Source organism: Tarenaya hassleriana, unplaced genomic scaffold (genome assembly GCF_000463585.1).
Source record: "Tarenaya hassleriana unplaced genomic scaffold, ASM46358v1 Cleome2, whole genome shotgun sequence".
In the NCBI taxonomy this organism is placed as follows: Eukaryota; Viridiplantae; Streptophyta; class Magnoliopsida; order Brassicales; family Cleomaceae; genus Tarenaya; species Tarenaya hassleriana.
In genome coordinates, this window is record NW_010965372.1 from 1,483,471 (window position 1) to 1,502,033 (window position 18,563).

The following is an 18,563-nucleotide window of genomic DNA, read 5'->3' on the forward strand; positions in this document are numbered from 1 at the left end:
CGGTATTGCTCTGGAGAACAAAAAAAAAAATCTACGAATTCAGGTCAGCTGAGGAGGAAATTCGTCATGGACGCCATTGATTCCGTCGTTGACCCTCTCAGAGACTTTGCCAAGGACAGTGTTCGCCTCGTCAAGCGTTGCCACAAGCCGGATCGCAAAGGTATTTTGCTCGACCTGTCTTCGTAAGATCTGCGTTTTTCTTTTTTCTTTTTGGATTGTCGTGTCCATGATCTGGAGATTGAGATCTGTTTGATTCAATTTTTTTCTGCGGATTTTGTGATCCCTCTGGTTCTAATTGTGAAGATATGTTCTGATTCATGGTTTTGGTAGAGCGATTTGCGAGTTTCATAATTCGATGGTGACATTTTTGGTTGCTTTTGGTTGCAGAGTTCACAAAGGTTGCGATCCGAACGGCGATCGGGTTTGTAGTGATGGGATTCGTTGGCTTCTTCGTCAAGCTGATCTTTATCCCGATTAACAACATTATCGTCGGTTCTGGTTAGGTAATTCATTGACCACTTGCTCTATTCAAGGTTACGCCTTTCAACCATTTACTTCTCATCCACCGTCAAAGTGATTTTTTTTTAAATAGTAATTCGTTGGGCATTGATGGAAGTTGGTGTTCGTTGCTGCTGCTACTGTTTTCTAGGCGTTTGCTTCCCATGTTGAATGCATACTCGTGCATTGATTAGTTTCGTGCCTTTAATGGCGATGCTTAATTACCGACATAGATTGGATCTCTCTGAATTTTTCTCATCCATTATATCCACTTCAAGCAGCAAACTCGGATTCGGCAAGAATCTCATTTTTTGGCGGCTATTTCGCAAGAAATCCTAGCCATAGAGAGCCAAAAAGAACAAAGAGAGCAAATGCTTGCTCTCTTCTGGGAACACATGCCGCCGATCGATCCGATTATTATAAGAAATCGTATGCTTGCACTTCAGCAAGAAATCCGAGCCATGTAGATTGTTTTTTGACCAACTATCCTTGAATTTCGTTGCCCTTCTTGTTCAATTTTTTACAAGGTAGTTAGATATCATTCACCAAATCTTTCCGATTCTTGTGCGTACCCCAAATCATAGCAACCAGGCATAAGTTTCAGACAGTCCATCCCTAGCCTTGAGAGATATTGGTTCCCCATAAGTGCATCCATGTCAAAGAACTGTTATATAATATATCACGAAGTGCCCAAGTACAAATGGGATGTAGGTTCTCAACTCAAAGCTGTTGAATCGCCTTTGGCTTTTTTATATTCACAAAAAGTTTAGACATTTCCAACAATATGAAGAACTATCTTCTCCTCGGTTCTTTACAATTTGGCCGTTTTTCTATTTCTACTCATGGGTTTGTAAAGACTTGGTCTGATACTGTCTTCAACATGTGCGCAGATAACAAGAAGAGATGGGAGAGAAAGCCTCAAGAATGTGTAGTTGAAGCTTGTGCTGTCTCAAGAGAGAGATGCTGGTTGTAGTTTTCTTCATTTTGTTTTGGGTACTCTCACGAGAAACACATACGTTCATGTGAAACAACAGAGACTAGTCTCTTGTTCCTTCTCTTCCTTTTTTACAAGTTAATTTTGTCCTTTGATATTTCATTTCACCCACACTAAAGTGCTTTTGTCCATTCGTTCTTTTTTAAAAATATTCCTTCTTCAAGTGAATACGATGATAAAACTAAGGCCTTGAATGGTGGGAGTTTTTAGAATCCAAAAATCCAAAAAAAACAACATTCAAGTTTTTACAAAATTACTTTTCCTAAAAATTTGGAAAGCCATTTTAGTGAAAAACTAAAAACTACTTTTTTTTGAGTTTTCAAATATTATAAAATCCAAAAGCCAAAAACTAAAAACTAAAATCCAAAAACTAAAACCAAAAACTCGAAATAAAAGCTATCTCCATTCAAAGCCTAAGACTGATAACGCGCCATCATCACATAAGAACAACCCATATTAACCAAAAATCCCGTTACCAAAAAAATAAGGCCATCTTTGAAGTTTTTCCCCCCTATTTAGCCTAAGGCACGGCCGTACGTTGGATCCTCCAATGCCGAAGAAGGGCAGTGGCAGAAGAGCGGATCCTTCTGTTGTTGTGCTTCGTGAGATTCTCCAGTCTCTTTTTCAAACGGTTTGCTTCCGCAATCCCCATCTCCACAGGTAAAGTCTTGAGCTTTGACAGAGCATCCACACATCGCAATGCCTCGGATTCACCCAAGAGCATGCCTTTCACATTGGCCGCATCTGCTGCTTTCTTTGCTATTTCAAACACCTCCAATACATCACTTCTTTCCATTGATCCCTCTCTCTTGTTCTCGACCCTTTCCACCGCTGATTCCCTCGGCTTTCCGGAAACTTCCATCGGATCATTCTGCTGCAGCTTCTTCTTCTTCATCTGGGTAGGAGGGGAAGGCCTTGTCTGAACAGCTTTGCAGTCGGGATTCTTCTTAAGGGCAGAATCTTTCTGTTCTTGATCCGTTGTTCTCTCGCTCCAATGGTGAAGCAGATGAGATGCGGCAGAGCGAATCTTGCGGTTCTTATGCTTGGTGAGATGTTGAAGCTTCTCCACGAGGCGGTTTTCTTCAAGAACTTTCCTCCTTACCGAAAAAGCCGTTAGCTTTGACATTGTTTCTACGCATCGAGACGTCTCTGCCTGTCCCAAGAGAATGCCCTTCACGTTGGCCGCGTCGGCCGATTTATTCGCCGCTTCAAACATCTCCAAAATCTTACACAATCTCAAATCTCGGACTTCCAGAAACTTCTAACGACTTATTCCGACCAGATTTCTCGCTTATGGGTGTTGCTGTTATGACCCTCTGCGAACAGAACAAGCTTCTAACCTCTGTCCGTATCTTTTGGCTCCTATGGTTTTTCAGACCCTGCAACTTTTGTACGGCACTCGAGCGAAGAGATTCGGCGGAGAGAGACAACCCCTTTATCTGTTTCAGGACATGGATGAATCTGGCGATGTGTGTCGTGTTCTTGGGATCGTCGGCTGGTCTGATCGCACTGGCCAGCTTTATTGCAGCAGCAACCAAGTGGTTCACTTCCGATCTCGTCGTACCCATGTCGTCGTCTTCTCGCGTTTGATTCGAACAATGAATGCGTGATTGGATTCAATGAAGAAGACGAAGGTTTGGATCGAAGTTGCGAAAAGAAATCGGATGCAGAAGAAGCAAAAGTGAGTGAGGAGAAGAGAGAAATATGGAAACAGGGGGCTTTTATAATGTGGTGTTTGCTACCTGTTTGTACGTCCCGCCCAAGGCATTTCCTTTTTGTTTTCTTCTCTTTTTTTCCTTCTATTTTTAATTTTTTATAAATAAAAAAGAGAAAATTTGAACATCCGAAATATTTCCTTTTTCGTTTTTTGTCTCTGTATTTTTTAATATAAGAAGATTACATTTCAATACGATATACCTGTTAAACAAAAAGGAAAGTCTTATAAAAATTGCATAAGTTTACAGCATTTTCAAATAAGTACAAAAAAATCTTTTTTTATATAAATTCACAAATTATTTGAGCACTTTATGCCTGAATTTTATTAGAATAATAATATTGATATACGCCAAAAACTTTCGGAAATTTCAAAATATAAATTTCAAATTTACATAATTGTTTTAATTCATATGAATATTCATATAAATATCACAATTTCTTCACAATTTTTATACAAAGACAATTTAAAAAAACGTAATCGTATTTTTACTTATAATGGTATTAAATATCAAAATATTTATACTTTCAAATTATAAGTTTAAAAAGTATATTTTGAAAGTTTGAAAAAGAATCAATATATTTTAGTATTATTGTTTTTCGATTGAAATTTTATAATGGAAGTTTTAAATAGTTAATGTATTTATATGGGATATATTGTAAAATTTGAAAAATTATATTTTTATGAATTAAAAAAATGTTCCAATTGAAATTCAGGGTTTGGTTATGTTTCACCTCGGATATTTTTGTTGTGTTTTGTTTTTTCTTACAAATTATAAATACAATTTGATTTTTGTGACAACTTTTTGTTCGGGTCAGATTTTGTTCTGTCTCAGTTATGATTTGTTTTGAAGATTTTTTTTTATTGATTTGATTTTAAAAAATTATAACCAGTAGTTTATATTCTGTGTTTAAGTGTTGGTAAAGTCTCTGTTTAATTTGGATTTGGAACATTTTATTCCACACCTCAGTACAAAGGACCAAACCGGAATCAAAACAGAAAACACTGAATTAATAAAACATATGATTCTAGGTCTTTTTTTGTGTAAATAGAGGAGCATAAACTCTGAAATAAGTTTTTTTTTTCTGTTCTCTACAGAAATAAATTAAAAATAAAAAGGGATAAAACGTCACCTTTTTTTAAAATTTTGGGGTTTGATGCCTATTTTAAGCAGAAGAAGCATTAAGAGCTTCAAGCTGCTTCTTCAGCTCATCAAGGTCGTCCTCCTCTGCTTCTGCAGTAGCACCTGTCGTCTCCTCCTTGAATTCATCCGCACTTGGAAGCTCACGCTTAAGCCCTTCCGGCAGCGTACCTGGAAATTCGAAACCACCGAGTAGAAATTAATTCAAACCATTTCTTCCCGATTCGCTCGCGAGTTTATACCACAAGTTGCATGAGTTCATAACCCGAGTTTTACCGCGTACATGACCGAAAACTAATCAGAAAATCGGAAGGTATAAACACCAAGTAAGTATAGTCCTTTTAACTCCTAACATTTCCGGGTAAAATAACCTTGTCTTCAATAGCCAAGCATGGGATATTCCCAGACCTTTTGGGATTCCCCGACTGAAAATTATGTGAGTTTTAGTTGTATGGATTCTAGATATTACTATGTTTTCTATTTGGTTTGGTTTTATCTATTCTTTATGATATTAGGATACTCATTCAGCTATCAATGATACATAATACATAACGTATTACTCCGTAAAATTTTTTTTTGGGTAATTGGGTATTCTCGGCCGAAACCCAGACTTATCCTTGGGACGGGGAATCCTATGTGCATGTCTCTCTCCAAACTTGAGGTTCGAATTCGAGGCGAGACAGAACATTAAGCGTCCACTTCGTAAAATTTGACAAGTCCAGTTTTGTTAAAATAAGTTCAAACTCAGAAGAAATACCTGAACTTGAAGAAGTACCTCCACCTGCATTATCTGCCTCGCTGTCGTCCACCACAACACTGGAGAAAAAAAAAACACATCAGTTTTTCAAATACATACAACTGGGGAGCTGGAAAAAAATTATATCATATGATCTTTGTACCTTATGTTCCATTCATTATCGGCGTGAAGTGGTTCTTCGGTACCAACTAATGATGCTTCAGCCTCCAACTTCGCTTTAGCCGCTGCGTCCCTGGCTGGTTTTGCAAGCATGTATTCTTTCTGCATTTCGGGATATCATATCATCAGTACGAAACATGTGCATACATATTGGCAGAAGAACCGAGATTCTAGAGGCGTATCTACTTTTAGTTACCTGTCGTTCCAGACAAGCAACATTAGCGCATTGTGGGTTTGGTCTCATTTGCATGGTCGGGAAAAAATCCTTGAGAGAATTGTAACCCTGAAATCAAATCACGTGATAGAGCTATTGCAGTTGAAATGATGTGTATGGTAATGATATTGCTTTGCTATATCACCAAACAAGACGCCTTTCATGGACAAGAGAAAGATACAACAAATATAAAGAGAGTAATAAGTAAACTCGTGCATAGGATTTTACCAGGTATGGAGAAACTTGCCCAAAATTTAGCAAATACTTGAGAGAATTTTGAACCAGAAGCCCGGCCACAACTCCCTGAATTGTCAAAATCACGCAGGAATCTCAGAAGCAATTACAAGAAGTATTAAGACATAGCAAGGCTAAAATAAACTCAAACCTGAGCTAACCCTAACAATTTGCCTATGTAAATATCAGAGAGTAATTTAATTAAAGGCCAAATTTTGCTAACTCTTTCATAATGTAGTTCTGCTTACAATGGTAGCAAAGAATCAGGTTAAACTTTACCATTGTAGTTGGTAAAGATGCAGCACAGACACCCTCCCGTTTGAGAGTGCGTTCATCCACACCAGATGCCACAACCTGCCACATGAAAAAGATTATACAGCAAAGATGCAAAAGAAATTAACCCCCGCTAATACAAAGATTCAGACACCTAAAGCAGTCTACTCATGAATATAGTTTGCATAATTAATATAATTTGAAAAAAAAAAGATATACCAGAGGAGGTGCACAAGCAAAGCAGGCAGTTTCTCCTGGAACCAGCAGCTGTATGTGACCTGAAACAGCATCCTCTGATACACCTGTTCAAAATGATGTCTGTGTTAGCCTTAAAACAGATCACACACACTGTAGCTCATATGCACAGAAAGGCATACTTTCTAAAAGGGGACAAAGGAACGAAACAGCCAAAAGGGTTAGATATTCTAAAGTTGAGGCAGACAATGAAAAATGATATACAATGGCAAAAATCTATTATGATACGTGCATGCACAGAGATTATGTGCAAAACGTTCCGCTATTGGGCCCCATCAATAAGAGCTGAAGTTGTAAAACACTAGAATTAGCATTGGTTGTTTCTGATTAATTTCAAGTTCAGTTCGCGCTACGTCAATGTAGACAGCATTTCATACCACCTTCTACACTCGATGAAAGAAGCATTCAATGGTGACGAGACCAATGTTATGGACATCAATCACCTCATATGCTTTAATTTTCAGCCATGTAACCAAACAGCAGTATGCTTTCAGCAATTCAACAAGAAACAAACTGAACGTAACAGCTACAAAGACAGGAGCGTGTATGTACATGGGGGACCCAATCAAACACAAGAACAATTCAAAGACATCTGCATACATGTCTTGAGGATTGACAGAATCATGTCTTGGAGAAAATGAAATCTACAAACAGTATTTACCTGACTCCATCCACGTTTGACTTAACTCATTGCATGCCTGTATTTCAAAGGAATACTCAAAATCAGAAATACATTTAAACTTGTTTAACATAATTTCCATTACCAAGCATAAGCATAAATAGATGTTATTAACAAATTGATATCAAGTAGGTCTCTATAAGATGAAACGACTGTCAAACAAATAGAAAAACACTGAACGCATGGAGTCGCTAACACAAAGGAAAAGGCACTAATATGATAAAGAAGTATTAACTACCTGATTGACGGCCATCCTAGCTTCATAATTATCAACACAACTCAAAACCAGATCTACGCCATTGCCTTCTTTGCTCGGACGGAACGACTTATCCTTTAAGCTCGACACAAAAGTATCAAAGCCTTGCAATGTTGTTATGTTCAGTGTATAACTCTGATATAAAAGAAAAGAAAACAGTTAGAAAACCATGAACAGAGATTATTTCCACTGAATCAAATACTCGATGCAGAAAACTGCAGAGACCCAAAGCAACTCATTTCCACTTATAAACCTGACGGTTATATATCAGAACAAACCAAAAGAAACAACTTTTATATATCAAGGATCGTTCACTTGATACCAGCACTCATTCGGAAACATACAAAGAATTTCTCGTTTTCCATTAAAATCAAAAGGTATGATCGATCAGCAAACAACACAAAATAAGGTAACACGGGATATAAAAGAGATCACACAGAATACTTGCCTCAAGCACAACATCAGGGTTGATTTCTGCAAGGGTCTGAACAGCAGCATCAGTTTTCGTCATACCAACCTACAGCAATCATATGAACCCATCAGTGTCGAATCCTGTAGACAATCCTAATCAATGAGAAGAGATCATACAGTACCTGATCCGGACGGAAAAACAATCTATTCATGTTAGCCAGTTCAACTTTGTCATAGTCATACAATAAAAGGCGACCTATGCCACATCTTGTCAACATTTCAGCCGCAACACTTCCAACACCACCAACTCCCTGTCATATCAATGTTCGAATGTTAAGAACGATATGTGCTTTAAGATATCCTTTCACTGATTCTCATGAATAACATGTGACTAGCAACATCATACAGGCGCAAGACAGTTCACAATATACTTGGGAAAAGAAAAATGCTAAGAATCATGTTACTTTCTAAAGAAAATGGAAAATGACGAAGTAAGAGATAAGTACAGACAACTATGGCGACTGAAAACTCTCTTATTCTTTCATAGTTCTCCACAATACCCATGCGCTGAAGTGCCATAAGCCTGCTGTAAGGATTGCTATCCACAACCTCCGAACTCAACTCCTGCCACCGAAACCACTTGCATCAGAACCTTTAACACGTATACAAGCAGCGTTAAGGGAGAAAGGCAGTACATAGGATACATACATTGACTTTTGAACGGCGAACGGGTGTGGAGCTAGCAAGACTTGAGAGATTGTCAATCCGTGATCGCAGCTGCAAAGCCCATAAAAGGAGTCATGTGAAACACGTAATTAACCTCAAGCACTCAATTCAGAATCTCGTACACTTTTTAGATTGCTAAGCATGCAAGTATAAAATTACAGAATTTTGGGACTTGATGATATGAAGGTAAACCAAATTCGAATAGCAGAAGCATAAACAAACACCCAACTGAATCCAATTAAAATTTCAAACTTTGAAACCAAAAGGCAAAACTAATTACGCTCATCCATAAACTAAAAACGATACAGAGCCACAAAGGAAGATGGGCATTCCCACTATACCTCCACGCAACGAGCAACAAATACCAAAGAGAACAATGCTAAATCTCGAGATATGTACATTTGGAGCAACAAAAAAGCCAAATGACCGATCAAACAAATCGCAATTCAGAAAATTCAGAGCAAGGCCAGTATACAGAGAATCTAGTAAAACCAATGGCAGTGCATGCACAAATTCAGCTCTTGAGAAATCAAAAACCAATATACGAAATCAGGAATCCAAATCCAAGATCACTCCCCCACGCCACAGCGAAACAATCTCTCGATTCGAATCTCAACCAACAGATCAGTCAAACAAACACCAGCAAATCCACCTGAACACTCAATTTTCTCGATAAACTTCGGAGAGGACGGAATCAGAAACAAGAAACGCGTCGCGTAATTGAAAAACCTTGTGGATCGGAGAAGGGTCCGAGAGAGATTGCTCGAGCACATCGAGATCTTCGAGCATTGCCTTGAACTCGGCCTCCATTTCGGCTCTGATTCTCTGTTCGGCAAGGGATCACTCCGTTTTCTCCCCCCGTGTCTGAAAACGACGACTCCGGACCTCTCTGCTATATTCGCTCTATATATAATCGCCTACAAATTCGTTTCTTTCTTGTTTTCCACAAGGCAAAGGTCGGGAGCGCGTGGGCGCGTGATGATTGCTCTTTCGGTGTACATGGGCCTTCAACAATATTGGGCCGGCCCATATCTATTCAGATTTGTTTCCTTCGTGGCATTCTTCATGGCTCTACGTGGTAACATATTGAGTTGAAAATTTTAATTAAATTAATTAATAAAAATTAGAGAGGTAAACATGTGATTTATGAAAAACTGAATTAGTAAAATTGAGTTTGCTAAGAGTTTTGAATTTATAAACTGTGTGAGTTTGAATTTCTAGTGTAAATAGTTTGGTTACATTAATTTCAATTTGACTCAAGTATCCAATTTAACCATTTTGCAATCAAAGGCAATACTTATTGAATTGAACATAACTAGAAAAAAGTTTAGAATCGAATAGACTTTTCAATACTTTTAAAAGTTAGATATTATTGGAGTAATATCCTTTTGAAATATTATTTTTTAAAATATAAATAATGAAATTGTCAAGGAACTGTGGACCAATAATCACTTTGAAGATAAAACTGGACAGTGGGATCCCGAATCCATATCAGAATATCAAATATGAAGAATATTTCCATAAAATAATCTGAAAATCCTTGCGTGTAAAAAGATGTTGTAACAAAAGTGCCTTTTATAATCTCAAAGTATTTAATTACCTTTTAAAATTTTAATGGATCTTTGAAACTTTATAAATATTTTTTAAATCCAATGAAAAAAATCAAATAAAAACTCCACAAATACAAATCGGATAGTTTGCTAGATTTTCAAATTCCACAAGTTATAGATAAGAGAATAATATTTTAAGAATATATAGATATATATAGTTCATATTTTTCCCATATATTTACTTTTTTTTTTATATAAAATCCCACTTGTAGCCCCAGTGGAGCCCCCTTAAGATATTATCTAACAAATCAAAGCCATGGAAATGGCCAAATCATTTCATGTTCAATGTTTCTTTCTCCTATGAGGTGAAATGTCACAATAATTATAATATTGTATTTGTTTTAATGCGAATCAATTATTATCATTGGGTTTTAGCGGCAGGATTTATGATGTTGTAAAGTCAAAGTTACTTGTAAACATTGCCGATCTCAAATCGTATAATTTTACGTTATACACATAGACACTATAAACTGCTGGTCGTATTTATTTTATATATATAATTAGAATTAGGGTCCGATTACGTTTGATTTTATTGACATATATTATTTTAATAATTTTTTTATTAATTTTTAGAAAATTAAATCTTTTTTTAAACAATATTAACGTATAAAGTATGGACATCCCTTGACTAAAAATAGTTATGGATGGATTTCTATCCATTAATATGGGTGAATTTTAAATTTCAACAAATCTGAAATATCAATGGAAATAAGAAATTTCGGTATGTGTTTATTATCAATCTTAATTTTATTTTGTCACAGTTGTGTAATTTTCACTTAATTTTCGTATTATATTATGATATTTTGCTAATGCACTTGCGACGAAATAATAAAACAATTTAATTTAAATTCTAAATTCATCATGTAAGCGTGCGCATGACTTAAAATTCATGGACATGTTGCACTAGCCACGTCACATATTTTACATGTGGGTCCTTCAAGGAAATGCTACTTTGGGAATTCCAAATTCTATAACCAAGAGAAATGGGAATAATGTTATCTAATTTCATTACCTAATATATAAATATAACATAAAAAAGGATGAATGTCAACCGGCCACTTGCCCTCGTTGATATGGTGACATTTACATATATAATTATTTATATCTACACATGTATATTAGTACGCTCAATAATATATATATATATATACACACACACACCACATATTCATAAAAGAATTAAGTAAAATATTTTTTTTACTCAATTTTTATTAGATTCTTTTAATATAAATATTTTTATAGATAGGTTAGTTTATAATTATATTATTCGAATTATTTTTTTTAAATTGATCAATACTTTATAACGAAATCATAACATTACTGCATCAGAAGATTTTTTAAAAGAATCTAATAAAAATTGAGTAGATTTGTAGGCATCATTTATTTTTATGTGTGTGTACATATATATATATATATAATCATATTTTATCCATTTTTTAATAATTTATTTCAAACTATAAAGTGCCTCCGATAAAATTTATTTATCGATCAATGCAAAAGTTGTTTAGACATAAAAAAAGCTGGTATATCTATATCAATTTGTATGTATGTATGTATGTATGTATGTATGTATGTATGTATGTATGTATGTATGTATGTATGTATGTAAATTTGTATGTATGTATGTATGTATGTATGTATGTATGTATGTATGTATGTATGTATGTATGTATGTATGTATGTATGTATGTATGTATGTATGTATGTATGTATTTATGTATGTATGCGAGAAACGACGAAAGATGTCACCTTCTTTAGAACTCGTACGTGTCAATAGATGTGAGTTTGGTACGTATTTTTTTTTTAATATGTAATATACGTTTCGTACATGTTATCGGCACTTTTACAAGTCTCATATCGAAATAATTTCATTAGGAGGATAACTTTTAACTATTAGACCTTATTTAAATTTTATTACATGTTATTGTCCTCATTGTTTGTACTTACTTTTTCATTTATCTATATAAAATTCGGATCAATGTAATAGCAGCTTCATCATTTATTGATTTATTAACATTATATATACTTTCTTTTAGAATCATCAGCTTTATAATTACAAAAAAGGCACGCGTTTCACGTAATCAATACTTTTTATTTCTCACAATATTTTGAACTCTTAGCATTCTTAACGGAATCACAAATTACAATTGTATCCAATTTATCCAAAACTCTAATCGCCCATGTATACCTATGTTTTGTTATCTATGTTTAGTGAAACATTATTATTTTTATTTTTTTGCATATAAAATGGATCAAATCATAATATATATACTTCGTAAATATATAATACAAATATAAAAAAAAACAATACGGTTATCAAACTCAAACCGGTGCAAAACCTATCCTATATGGTATCAATATTTCCAATCTCTTTAGGACACAGGTTGGTATATTATGTATATATATATATATATGAATTACAATATCACACACACACATATATGTATGTATGTGTGTATATATATATATGTGATGTGAACGTGAAGGAAATACCATATAGAGAAGAGAGTGAGTGTAATGTGGAGCCCATGCCTTTCCATCTATTGATTGCAAAGAGAAGGGCACATCACATGAAATGGATGAAAGGGTTCGGCCACAAGAGGCCAAGCATTTTTCCCCTCCCGAAGGCAAAACAAGAATTGGGTAATTCTTGAACAACCCGCAATTTCCACAAAATCATTATTTTGACCCCTTTTGAATGAAATCTCTCAATTTTCATCATGAAGCATTGGTCTTCCTATGGAATCTCATCATTTCATTCGATAGTAGAATGATTATAAATCCATACGCATTTTCCTATTATAGCATGCTCCTTCTCTATAAACTCTAATATTTGATTCGCATCTATTATACAAGATATAAACTCTAACCATTATCAGAATCTATTATACAAGATATAAACTCTAATATTTGATTCGCATCTCTCGATTTATGTGATTTTCTTATATTTAGCCTATACACATTAGTTGTCGAGTTAATAAATAATATTCGGAAAATAAATTTTGGTCGATATACAATATTGGAAGGAGTCTACAATTAAACTACTATTATAAATAAAAATCATCAACGATTATGAACAAATACCATAGTCATTGTCATTTCGTGACTTGTTAGGGTGTTAACTTGCACATTTATTTAACTACGTATTTATTTGAAGTGATCAAAGAAAATTTCACCAGTTGCCAAACTCATCTCTCTCTCTCTCTCTCAAGTGGTAAGCTTTTCTCATTACATTTGAATAATATTCGGAAAATATAAAATAAATAAAACATCAAATGTCGATCGTATTATAAAATAAACAGTATACTTATTTCGGACAAAAATTTGACAAAAAAAGAAATAGATAAATTCAATGCAATTTTTTTTTTGTATCTCAAATATGATAAAATTAGCGAGATATTCTTGTTTCGAAACGCTTACGAGCAATACATAAAAATTTAATGAAAGTAGTTTGAAAAGGGCATCTTGATGATGGAAATTACGTTGCTTGTCTAAATGGCTCATCGGCTTGAATAAATAAGTAACAACGTCATACGATTATAATATATATATATATATATATGTATATTGAATATTAATTAATAATATTTATTATGTGAATAAAATTGGAAATTTATATATCGATGACGGTCTCTGGCAGACATATACCACACGAAGCCATTAACGTGACATAGTTTTATGTTATGATCGTCACGTCTAGGTAGAAATTCGTTGTAATTTTTAATATTTTCCCGTTCCTCTCTATGCAAATTGTTTGTATTTTAATATAATATTTCCGTTTGTTATTATATTTGTATACACCTATATGTTTACGTGCGTACTTTTGGCGGATTGTGAGTTTTTGTTAGCGTATTAAAACTAAGCAAACGGACATACACAACACAATATATATATATATATATATATATATATATATATATATATATATATATATATATATTATTTACTTTAGTTATTTACAACAATATTCAATCTAACTTAATTATATCAATAACCCTAGAGCACGCCCATTCATTTGGCCAAGAGGGTAGAAGCTCTTTGGAAGTGATCCAACTACTTAGAAAACGAATCAAGATTGATATCATGGGATTTTTTTTATAAAAAAAAATATCACGGGATTTTCATATGATTCAAGACAAAAAATAATAGAGCAAACATCATAGAAATATATGTAACCATTTTGATTTAACAATTTTAATGGAAAAATATATTTTAGGTGGATTATTCCGAACCAAAATAGATATTTTAATTTCGAATCGGATCTCGTCTTAACACAAATTGGTTGTCATCTTTTAAAATCTAAATGAATCAAATTCAAACTATGAAAATAATAAAAAAAATCGAAATGAAAACCAATTTTTTTTTTATAAATAGTTTTTTTAATGAAATTCAAATCTAATATAACCAAAAAAACGAATAAATATAAAACGTTTGACATAAAATATAATAGGAATAGAAATATTAATATTACCTTATAAAGTACTTTTAAACAAATTTCTGCTCCAATAATAAAAATAGATATATCATATGATAAATTTCCGTCTAAACCTTGTCGGGATAATTAATTTTTTATATAATTTATATTAATAGATATGTTGTTATAGATCATACAATTGTATAGCATCCATCATCCTCACAAGGATCACAAGATTTCTCCACCACACTTTCCCCAATTGTATATTTATTTTCCCTTTGAAAAATTCATTTCATATCCTTCTGTACCCATTTCCTTGTCAACGGAGAATGGGGGAGCATCCATAACTTCATTGACAAAAAAAAAAAAAAAAAAATTGTCTTCTACTACATCTATATCGAGGACACAGAAATCTTTATATAAAAAAATGATAAAAACTCAAAATAAATTAGGAAAACGACTGTTATTCATGAGATCCAATTATTCCTCGAGGGAATGCATCTATTTATCGTTATTTCTTTTGTCAATCTATAATTTTTTCCTAAAAATCAAAACCTTAATGATATTCCTTTTTATATTTATATTCCTTTTTATAATTAGATTTGTTTCTTATTTTGATCATTTTACATCTAAATATGCAGATTTTTTTTCAATTGAATTTTTTTTTGTGTTTATAAATACTTACTAAATTAAATCTAATATTATTTTAAAATATTCAAAACACATTTTTCATTTTTTAAAATATTTTTTCGATTAACTCGAACATTTTTAAATCTATAAAATTCAAAAATTCAAAAAAAATGATATTTTTTTCGGACACAAAAACTTGATTACGTAAACTGATATATCAATGGTTTAATTTGTGGTGGTACAGTGCGATATTTGTAGCGTTCAAACGTGATTTCCACTATTTGTAAATAGAAAAAGAATCATTCATCAAACGTGGTTTATTCCATGCGCCATGCAAAAAAAATGTCTTTACATTTTACGTAAACTAAATTAGGGTTTGGACTGTTAATTGCAAGATCTTTGTTATATTATTATCATTGCCCGTATTATATATATATATATGTATATATGTATGTGTGAGTGGTGGAGATCGAATCTTCGAATGCCAAGAGACAGACATACGAAAGGAGTAAGTCCACCAACCTACATGGCCATCGCATCATCATAGTTATTCCTTTTTTTGTATACCTATTGTTATTCGATATTATTGTAGAGAAGTCGAGAAATGTTTTTTTTCTTCTAAATATATGCACCAAAAAAGGATATAAACATCACTAGATCATGCATTAAAAATATACAAAATCAATTCATATATTTGGGAATATGGCATCAGTTATTACCCTTTTTCGTTTATTTATTTGTTTTTTTTAAATTGTTACACCTGTTCTTCGAAGATTAGAGTTTAATGATTAATGGTTTGTGCTTCCTACCAAAAATATCTTGTAGCAGTTGATAAATGAAATCAAAGTTGAGTCCACGTGAAATTATGAAGACATGGCAATTGAAAGCAAACCCTAAATTAATTTTCCTTTTTTTTTTGTTAAAACCCTAAATTAATTTTCATATGATACAATCGAATTTTTCTTAATTAAATGAAATTAAAAGTTTTAAGAAAAGGCCTTTACCAACAACAAAAAAAAGGTTTAAACAAAAGATGATGATGATGATGATGGCATGCAAATGGTACAGTGTGGGAACAAAATGCAACACTCATTATCAACCAAACCCATAAAAAAAAAAAGGGTTTATTTTATTTTATTTTATTTCAGTTTTTATTTGTTGCTTTATCTCTGATTTTGTGGTGATGGTGAAAAGGATTAGTGTTCCACCAACTCCAATCCTCATCCTTCAAAATCTTATCCACAATCCAAAAACACCTGCTCACTCGATCTCAGATACAATACAGTATATATATATATATATATGTACATAATTATACATGATTAATTATTATTATTTTATAGAAAACACTGTTTGATTTTACTAACTTTTGCTTCTAACCCAAACTTGGGTGGTCTAGTGGTGAGAGAACATGCAAAACATGCTTTCACCCTGGATTCAAATTCAAGCGTAGAGAGGGACATTCAACTGGATTTCTCCGGTCCTCTGAAGATGTAGTCGAGTCAAAGATCTAGAAATTTTCGGATTATAAAAAAAAAACTTTTGGCTTCTATACTTGAACCCAATATCACCAATTAGACACATACTAATTTTTGAATTAAAATACATAAAACAGAGCAGAATTATATGAATTTTATCCAAGTAAAAAGCATGGATGTTAATGGATAAACTCAAAATCGAATCATGCACATTGGTTATTAATATAGAATCACTATAATAATGTATAATTATAAATAATTATTAATTAAATTTACTCAAATTGACCCACCATGTCGTAAAACCAAATAAATATATATTTGCTTTACCTTACAGGTTACTTGTTTTGCAAAACTCTTTCTTTTTTTTTTTCCTTCATGTCTCTCAACTTGGACTATGCGTGTATGTACTGATATTGAACGACAAGGAAAGAAAGGCATTGCATGGCCAATTCTCATATATATACACCAAAGTTATAAATATTTATGCGTCCTATAAAGATATGATACGTTGTCTATAATATATATATATATATATTATAATGGTATGCTTTTGTGCCGACATATACATGTACATTTGATAATTTCATAATCCTATTAATTAGATGGATTGCCGTGTACTTCTATATATGATTTTCGAGATTAAAAAAACTTGAAATGGTTATTTTATTAGATACTTTGAATCTAAATAGGTATGAAACACATTTTTAAGTGATTAATTACTAGGTCCATTAATTATCATTGTTCTAAATATCAACCCCCATACATACATACATACATACATACATACATACATACATACATACATACATACATACATACATACATACATACATACATACATACATACATACATACATACATACATACATACATACATACATACATACATACGTACGTGTTTTGTTTAATTAAAAACACTAATCATGCTTCCGACAAACATATAAATAGCATTAGAACTAATTAAACGTTTTTTCAAACTATCCATTTGATGCATCCTAGGTAGTCATTGAATGTGGTTTTATTGGACATCCAAATACTAATTTTGTACATTTAAAAAAAAATAAAGATATTCGATTATTAAGTCTAGATAATCTTTGAATGTGAATAAATGTATTCGAATTATTTAAACACGTCGACATTAAAAGTTTGTAGGAATAATGAGTGACAATTTTTAATGATTAACGAGTATAACAATCAAAAGCTTAGTTGCTTCAAATCATCATATCTTCCAATTGGATTCAAAGCTACTAACTCACGCTTATATTTCTATCATTTCGGAGGCTACCAAATGATTTCTAAGGTCAAGTTTGGGTTCTCATTTTTTTTTTTTAAAAAAAAAAACCATAATTTTTATGGCCATGCAAACTAGACTAATTGATTATTTTTTGTGAGTTTTTTCCTTTTTTAGCTGTGGGATCCAATATAATTATTTCAGTTTGTTTATACAAATTAAATAAAAAAAATACACGTAACTCCGATTTACAAACTATTAACTGAATCTAAACCCACTATAAAAACATCAGAAACAACATACAACTGAAAATGCTATAATATAAAAAATATATAAAAATGAATTAGAAAAGAATTCAAATTGAATATTATCCTATGTAAAAAAATGAACAGATATATTTTCTCAAAACAAAATTCTGAATGAAATAATAGGTTAAGAGAAAAATAAAAAATACACAACCCACATTTATGGTCAAATAATTATCTACTAGTAGATATATAGAATTTGAGAAACTATATTCGAATTTCTTAAAAAAAAAAAAAAGTTATCATTCAGCATCTTATCCAAAGAGATGAACCAAATGGATGGAATGTTTTCCTTTGGACAACCATATGGAATGATTAAGATGCCTTTTCTACAAGTTCACTCCAAAAAAAAAAAACTAAAATAACAAATACTAATTAAAGAGGTTAATTAATTTAATTATTTATTTATTTAATAGGGAAAAAGAAAAACGTGTGTAGTAGCTTTGCTTACAATTTAGCGTTAGCCAACCAAGAACGTGCATTCCTCGTATGGCATATGATTCATATGCTTCCGTACTCATGTCTCTCCACACCTTTACTTATACACCTTGTTTTGTTTTGTTTTTTGTTTTTATTTCTTTTCA

At 32.6% G+C, this 18,563-nt stretch overlaps 3 protein-coding genes across 4 annotated transcripts; 1 reads left to right on the forward strand and 2 right to left on the reverse strand.

The window, feature by feature from the left end:
* Positions 1-1,623, forward strand: LOC104811586 (protein transport protein Sec61 subunit gamma). 2 transcript variants are annotated; one of them, XM_019202328.1, is made up of 3 exons: positions 4-160; positions 388-503; positions 1,389-1,623. In XM_019202328.1, the coding sequence occupies exons 1-2, from the start codon at positions 67-69 to the stop codon at positions 501-503; spliced, it is 210 nt and encodes a 69-aa protein (XP_019057873.1). In that variant the 5' UTR covers positions 4-66; the 3' UTR covers positions 1,389-1,623. The 2 variants fall into 2 exon arrangements, with proteins under 2 accessions (XP_019057874.1, XP_019057873.1); XM_019202329.1 differs by lacking the exon at positions 1,389-1,623 and having other exon boundaries at positions 1-160; positions 388-507.
* Positions 1,624-2,012: 389 nt separating this feature from the next.
* LOC104813254 lies at positions 2,013-3,060 on the reverse strand. Its single transcript, XM_010540821.1, has 2 exons — positions 2,833-3,060; positions 2,013-2,717 (listed from the first exon to the last, which is right to left on the reverse strand). Exons 1-2 carry the CDS (start codon positions 3,058-3,060, stop codon positions 2,013-2,015), a joined length of 933 nt encoding a protein of 310 aa, XP_010539123.1.
* A 1,136-nt stretch (positions 3,061-4,196) lies between these two features.
* On the reverse strand, positions 4,197-9,204 carry LOC104811587 (ubiquitin-like modifier-activating enzyme 5). Its single transcript, XM_010538322.2, has 14 exons — positions 9,041-9,204; positions 8,294-8,362; positions 8,096-8,209; positions 7,768-7,896; positions 7,623-7,691; positions 7,157-7,309; positions 6,901-6,937; positions 6,204-6,286; positions 5,991-6,065; positions 5,706-5,780; positions 5,460-5,546; positions 5,247-5,365; positions 5,105-5,163; positions 4,197-4,518 (listed from the first exon to the last, which is right to left on the reverse strand). Exons 1-14 carry the CDS (start codon positions 9,119-9,121, stop codon positions 4,373-4,375), a joined length of 1,296 nt encoding a protein of 431 aa, XP_010536624.1. The 5' UTR covers positions 9,122-9,204; the 3' UTR covers positions 4,197-4,372.
* Between the last annotated feature and the right edge of the window lie 9,359 nt (positions 9,205-18,563).